The sequence below is a fragment of the Cucurbita pepo genome, chromosome LG08 (genome assembly GCF_002806865.2).
Source record: "Cucurbita pepo subsp. pepo cultivar mu-cu-16 chromosome LG08, ASM280686v2, whole genome shotgun sequence".
In the NCBI taxonomy this organism is placed as follows: Eukaryota; Viridiplantae; Streptophyta; class Magnoliopsida; order Cucurbitales; family Cucurbitaceae; genus Cucurbita; species Cucurbita pepo.
The window spans coordinates 4,444,771-4,452,091 of NC_036645.1; the positions used below are offsets into that span (position 1 = coordinate 4,444,771).

General features: G+C 36.2%; 1 protein-coding gene across 2 annotated transcripts in view; it reads right to left on the bottom strand.

Annotated features, from left to right (window-relative positions):
* Nucleotides 1–7,032, bottom strand: part of LOC111799702 (protein VASCULAR ASSOCIATED DEATH 1, chloroplastic) — a 28,073-nt gene extending 21,041 nt beyond the window's left edge. For both annotated transcript variants that reach the window (XM_023683148.1, XM_023683147.1), the window contains exon 1: nt 6,684–7,032. In XM_023683148.1, the coding sequence (XP_023538916.1) occupies nt 6,684–6,869 (186 nt within the window). In that variant the 5' untranslated portion in view covers nt 6,870–7,032. The remainder of the gene's footprint in view (nt 1–6,683) is intronic.
* Between the last annotated feature and the right edge of the window lie 289 nt (nt 7,033–7,321).

Below are 7,321 nucleotides of genomic sequence, written 5' to 3' on the forward strand. Positions count from 1 at the left end.
AATTTTGTTTAGTTACACAGCACTCAAAAGTAATTCTAGTAACTATAAATAAGTTTTTTTCTAACTACATATTTTGAAGATTTTCAACTAAATATTTTTTAGCCATTTTTTGGATAATCATCTCTTAGTGTTTCTTCAAAAAGAATTTTTTATTTTGTCATATTTTTTAGAAGTGCTATTTATGAATTAGGATTAAAAGACACCTTTAATAATTGAAAACACTCCAGAAGCTTTACTAAAAATACTTTTAAATTGGTAATTTTCCCAAAGGTGCTTATAGTTCAAGTGATTTGATTTAAAAATAAATTATTTTGTTCAAAGGCTATATCCCAAACACATTACGAAAACTCACGGATCAGTCCTAAAGCCTAGTAGAAATCTCATTGTCCTTGTACATTTTTCAAGTAGAATTATAGCCATTATACGTACGAACTTTCTTTTAAAAAATTGTGCGCTTGTAGACTATGCTACATGCGTGTAATTAGTAAAGAGCTTTCTATCATCAGTTCACGGGACAACATTGACAAGTAACTCTCTCGGTCCCCATAAAAGAATAATCTCACGACCACGCAAAGCAACTTACTCTAGTTTAAAATTTCTTCAAAACCACTTTCCTTTCGAAGTATTTGTTTATTGTCATTTTCCATCCTTTTAATCCACCAAATTTCTCTTATTTTTACATGTGCTCCTAACCAACCCACTTACCAATGCAGAAAGCACATAATGTAAAAATTTCAGTTTCGTATCCTAGCAAAAAAGTGCATTCCTAACTCTCTAAAATATGCTAGAGTTTGATAATACATAATGTATGACATGACTATGAAGGGCCGAACTCTAAAGCAAGCAGTTCTAAAGTGTTCCATTCCGACTTCACTTGGTTCTGCTTGTCTATGAGGCAAGATGGATGGAACTCTGGGAAAATATTTTCCATAGCCACCATTACTGATATTGGTACTGTCTTCTAGAGTTAAATTGCACACTACGTATTATTGAGGCCTAGCATACTATATACTATAGGGTGCAAGACATTTTTCAGATAGAGAAGAGACTTTGAGATTTACAATTAGACTGTTTCTACATTCAGCTGGGTTGAGCAGGGGCTCGTGTAAAATAATATAAGTTTAGTATATTTGAAAGGAAATGGGTTGATAGACGAGAAATTTAGAGGGAACATGATACTAGCCTTAGTCCAGGAGATGTTGACCATAATGTCATCGAATTTGCACAGATATATTCTAAGAGATGATTTATAAGAATAAAGAAAGAGTTGTTTGTTGATGTCAATGTTGTCAATGTCCTAGGTTGATAACATAGACTTTTTAATAATTACAAGCAGGATAAAGTTGCCTTTGAGCACACAGTTTCGTCATTGGATAAAGCTCATCTAAATAAAGTGAAAATTTACATCCAANTTTTTTTTTTTTTTTTTTTTTTTTTTTTTTTTTTTTTTTTTTTTTTTTTTTTTTTTTAAGAAAAGAACAAGCTTTCACTGAAAAAAAAAGGAAAGAATACAAGAACATACAAAAAAACAAGCCCAGAAAAGGAAGTCCCATTAAAGGAGGGGACTCGAACCCAGTAAGACTACATAAAGAGTACTTAAGAAAAAAAAAGGTATCATTGATGCCCCAAGAGAACATTGAACCTCGTCAGTGACCACACTTCAAAAGGGTCTCTCTCAACTTCCAAAAAGATTCTATTGTTTCTCTCACTCAAAAATCCCACAACAGAGCACACAAGCCCGCTTGCTTTAAAAACCTCCTCTTCTCATGAAAAGGCAAATGGAGGAGGAATTTCTCGATCAACTCTTTACAACATCTTTGCCTGGCCACCAATAACCAATTGCCTCGAAGAAAAAATCACAAACAGACTGCATGAAATCGCATCCTCCACAAGACTAGGTTTTCCCTCACCTTTCGATATTGAATGCAACAAACGAGCCAACTAATGAAGGCATCTTCCTTACAAGTCTATCAAGAGTATNATCTTTGCCTGGCCACCAATAACCAATTGCCTCGAAGAAAAAATCACAAACAGACTGCATGAAATCGCATCCTCCACAAGACTAGGTTTTCCCTCACCTTTCGATATTGAATCCAACAAACGAACCAACTAATGAAGGCATCTTCCTTACAAGTCTATCAAGAGTATTCACACTTCCATAGATAACCTGCTAGGTGAAGAACTCGAGCTTCTTTGGAACTTTAAGTTCCCACAAATGAGGGGAAATAGACTCACAATGAAGAGAAGGATTAAGCAACCAATTAAAGAACGAGGTATAAGAAAAGCCCTTGGACAGGCTAAGACACCAACAACGAAAATTCCTCCTCCCAAGCCTGAACTCGAGCTCTTCAATCAAAGAAAGAAGAGTCAAAAGATATGTCGTCTCCCTATCAGACAATGCATGAAGAAACCCANAAGAAAGAAGAGTCAAAAGATATGTCGTCTCCCTATCAGACAACGCATGAAGAAACCCAAAAAATAAAAATAAATAAATAAATAATAAAGAGGTCCCATTAAAAGGCAAAACATTAGTCACACGAGAACTTTTCATAGAAGATAAGTGATATAAAGTAGGAAACGTAAAGCAAGANCATTAGTCACACGACAACTTTTCATAGAAGAGATATAAAGTAGGAAACGTAAAGCAAGGCAATCCCCCGACCCCTTGTCTTCCCAAAAATACGTTTCCTTCCCATCACCCACCACACAAAGAAATAAATCAGAGAGAAAAGGAAGCTCCAAGGCCGTTTCTTTCCAAGGATTTTTAAGATTACCTTTAACCCCACCCAACAACCAATCAAACGAATGGGACCGTATTTACTCAAAAAGATACTACACAAAAGGGAACTAGACTTGAGAGGGAACCACCTAAGCAATTTACCTAACAGGGCTCTATTTTGAACCCTAAGATTCCCAAGTTCTAACCCACCAAGGCTCACTGGTTTCTCCACTAACTGCCAACCNAGGGCTCTATTTTGAACCCTAAGATTCCCAAGTTCTAACCCACGAAGGCTCACTGGTTTCTCCACTAACTGCCAACTCACTACATGCACTCTTTCCTCGTCAGCCCCTTCCCATAGAAATCTTGTGTCAACCTCTCAAGGCTCTGACTAACCCTTCAAGGCACTAAAAAGGGAAAGGATGTAAACTAGGATTCCGTTAAGCACTGAACTATTAAGGGTCATCCTCCCCCTTTAGAGAAGAAGCAACGTTTTCAAGAAGCAATCNAAACTAGGATTCCGTTAAGCACTGAACTATTAAGGGTCATCCTACCCCTTTAGAGAAGAAGCAACGTTTTCAAGAAGCAATATTTTTCTAATCTTGTCAACAACAGAATTTCAAAAAGAACGGTTTCTAGGATTACTTCCTAAAGGGAAGCCTAAATAAGAGGTAGGGAAGATATCAATCTCATACCCCACTAGCATTGCCCATTGCCCCAACTTCTCAGGCTCACAGTTTAAACCCAACAATTAAAACTTACCCCTATTGATCTTAAGCCCCAACAAAGCCTCCAAAAACCAAGCATGTAGTTTAACACAATAACTGACTCCTCCTTGCCCGAGCAAAAGAAGATTATTTTGTCTGCGAATTGAAAATGAGAAAGTGACACCTTTCCCACTCCCAGCTCGAAACCCTCAAGGATCCCTCCTTCAACACCTTTGGAAACCATCCTGTTAAGATCATCCACAACAAACAGAAAAAGAAAAGGAAACAAAGGGTCACCTTGCCTAAGACCTCTCAAAACTCTAATACTACGATGACCATTAATAAGAAACGAATACTTAATGAATCTAGTGCAACTCCAAATTATCTTCATACCTGCCCAATTATCTTGAAAAAAACCGAAAGAGAACCCATTAGGACTAGGGATCTTATTCCCATCACAATCAAAGACTGCCTTCGTTATTTCTCCCAGCGAAAAAAGGGCCTTGATAATTCACCTTTAGAGTCTTGGAGAAAGGAGACCAATCAAACCCTTCAATGAAAGGCCTATTACTTGCTCCCGGATTGTACAGACCAAAAAAGAAAGAGAATTTCCTCCTTGAATTCCTTTTCCCCTTTAACCACATCCCTCAGTCATTCTCCAAAGAACCGATAAAAATTTTGCTTCTCTACCATTTACCGAACGATGGAAAAAAGTTGGATTACAATCCCCTTCACCAGCCCAACTAACCTTGGCTCTCTGCCTCCAGCTAGTAGCTTTTTTCCTGACCACATCTGAACTCTGCTTTTAAAGAAAACCTTTCCTCTATAAGATATGTTGAAAGTAGGCCCTCCACTTCGAGCCCATCAATAATATTTAGCCTACTTAAAAGTTCCTATTTCTTTTATTTGATATTCCCAAACACTCCCCTACAAACTGAGCACCCTTTTAAGGGTCCTCAACTTACCCATAACACANAAAAGTTCCTATTTCTTTTATTTGATATTCCCAAACACTCCCCCTACAAAACTGAGCACCCTTTTAAGGGTCCTCAACTTACCCATAACACCATATCCCTCCCAATTGTGAGGAACATCCACATTCCACCAAGAAGGAAAGGAAGCCTTGAAGGAGGGATGGACCAATCACATATTTTCAAAACGAAACAGACAAGGACCCCATTCACTGTCCCCGAGGACATAATAAAAGGTGAATGGTTCAAAGTCACTCTAGACCCTAACAGTTGTCTCACACTCAACATAGCGACATCCCTTTCTGGAAGACAGCCGAGTCCCCCGTCTTTTGTACCGTTCTCAAGTCCCTGAACTTACGAAGTTTTGTTTCTATGGTGGACCAATTTGTTAACATTCCTCAATCCATTATTTTTATTAACATAAGGGGTCAAATCAATATGTTCAAAGAAGAAAGATTGAGAATATCGATCTTATCATTCGTTCAATTCTTGGGGGATGAATATGTAGAATAGAGGATTTCAATACTGGCAAGAAAGGGAGGGAAACGGACAAGGTTTTGATTTCTCTATTTTCTTTTCTTTTTTTTTTTTTTTAATAGGATCTCATTTTGATGTGAAAGTGTAACAACAGGTGTATTGTCTTAATAAATAAGATAGGCCTTTATCAAATTTTATCTTTTAGCATATTTTATATATAGATTGAACAAGTTCATAAAAAAGAAAATCATAATGAATAAAGGAAAATTCTTCCAAATAGGTTTTTGAATGATGAACAAATATGCATGCATTCACTCATGGGACGAACTGTCTCGTGATTTGCTTTGGAACCACACAATTAGAATTAGATTCGTTGAACTAAAATGTGTATCATCCAAATAGGAGATCTTTCAATGGAGAAGAACTGTGAACTTATAAATTCCTAACCCTAACCCATTCCCATTTTAGATGGAACAAATCAACTATTTTTTATTCCAATTAGTAGGAGGGACCTTGAACTAAGAAGTAGATTCTACTTTGTGAAATGAAACTCTATTCTTTAATTATCTCACTATAAATTCTGCAAAAATATTAGGGTGTCCATAAGGGTTTCCTATTCTTATAACAACGATGTTGTGTTTTTCATTCACAAAATTTAATTCTTTTTGTACTCTTGTTTGTAATTCTTCGATTCTTCAAGACGCCAAAATAAATCTAAGGAGAATGTTGGGAATAATTATCTTGATATGTTGCTTTTGTAGACTAGTATAGGATAAAAATTTATCATGTGGCCCCAAATTAACCCAACAGAATTTTGTATGTTCTAACTCATTGAATTCTTCATTCTGATCTAGTTTAGTTATTGAGACAATTGAAAAAGATTTTTACTTGTTGAGGGGATCCTTTATCCTTGCCTTTAATCATTGGGTTTAGACATTACTTCGGTGATCTTTAATCGTTTCAAAATGGCAGCAACATACCATTTTTTCTGATTGATTTTTATCAAAGAATCATATAAATATATAAATAATGGATTCTCATGTGATACACTTTTGATCAAATTTGACGTTTGAATTTGAAACTTGGTCGAATTGGATCCTTTCGATTTCTATACCGAACATATACTTACGAAGTAGTTTTAACTTATTGATTGACACTAACCCTAGATCTCTGCCCTTGATAAATGAATCAATACTTTCTACTCGAGCTCCATCATGTACTATTTACATCAAAACCCTCAAAAAATTAGAGCTCTAGTGGAACAGAACAAACGATGTCGAGTCAAGAGCATCTTCATTCCTATATAATATAAAATGGTGGGTATAAGAATCCACAGTAGATCATGTCCTTCAAGTCGCACGTTGCTTTCTACCACATCGTTTTNTGAATTTTGTCTTAGATTCTCTATGTCTTCGAAGGATTCTAGAAAAAGTTGAAATGGTATAAAAGAAACACAATTCAGTCCAAAATAAGAAAGAGAGTGAGAATGGAATGAAGAAGAGATGAGATCCTAAAAATGGATGAAGAGGGGCGTGACCGAGATCAACATACAAAATTATGGAGGCAAGTCAATTTTACAAAATTCACCTTTGAGAGTGCCATCTTAAATGAAGATAATGAAGATGGTGATAATTGCAGCTTGTATTGACAGAAATCGTAACGATAATGGCGGATATGAAAAAATGGAAAGTTCACATTTGCGATTACCCTTATCGATCGTTTCTCAACAACCAAAAATTAAGGTAATTGAATAATTATCGGAAACGGGTGCGAATTTAGAAAGAAAAAAAGAGAGGTGGCAGTACGTACCTGAATTTCGAGGTCCTCGTGAAGACCGTCAGGCGGAGAAGAAGTCTCGTTGGGATCGGCTGTGCGGTGAGCGGATGAAGAAGATGTTTGGGGAGGGTAGCAGGAAGCAGAGTCTGGAGATAGGTCCATTGGGAGCTTGTGTCGAGGTTGAGGCAGTTCAATTGGCTCAGCCGCCGCCGCTGCCATAGCAGAGAGGGGCCGGTAGAAGGAGAGCTGGAGAATTTGAAGATGCAGCGGTCGTTGGGTCCGGCCTTCAATTTGGTAAACGGACAAAATAAAAAGAAGAAGACGAAGAAAGCGTCGGTTGAATCTTGTAACTTGTACTTGAAGTGAACCCCTCCGCCTTCTTTGCCTTCTTCTCTGTTTCTTTTTTCTTTTTCTTTTTTTTTTTAAATTAATTTATTTATTTAATTTTAAATAATAAAAAAAAAAACAATTGCAAAATAATAATAATAATAAATACGCGTCAACTATTTATTTATTCATTTATTTATTTATTATTATTATTAAATGTTACATAAATAGTTAATAAGGTCTAAATTAATTAAGAAATGTGTGATTTTGGAGGTAAGTGACAAAGTATCTCCTTCTCAATAATATATATTTTTAATTACGTTCAATTTGACGCTAATAAATTT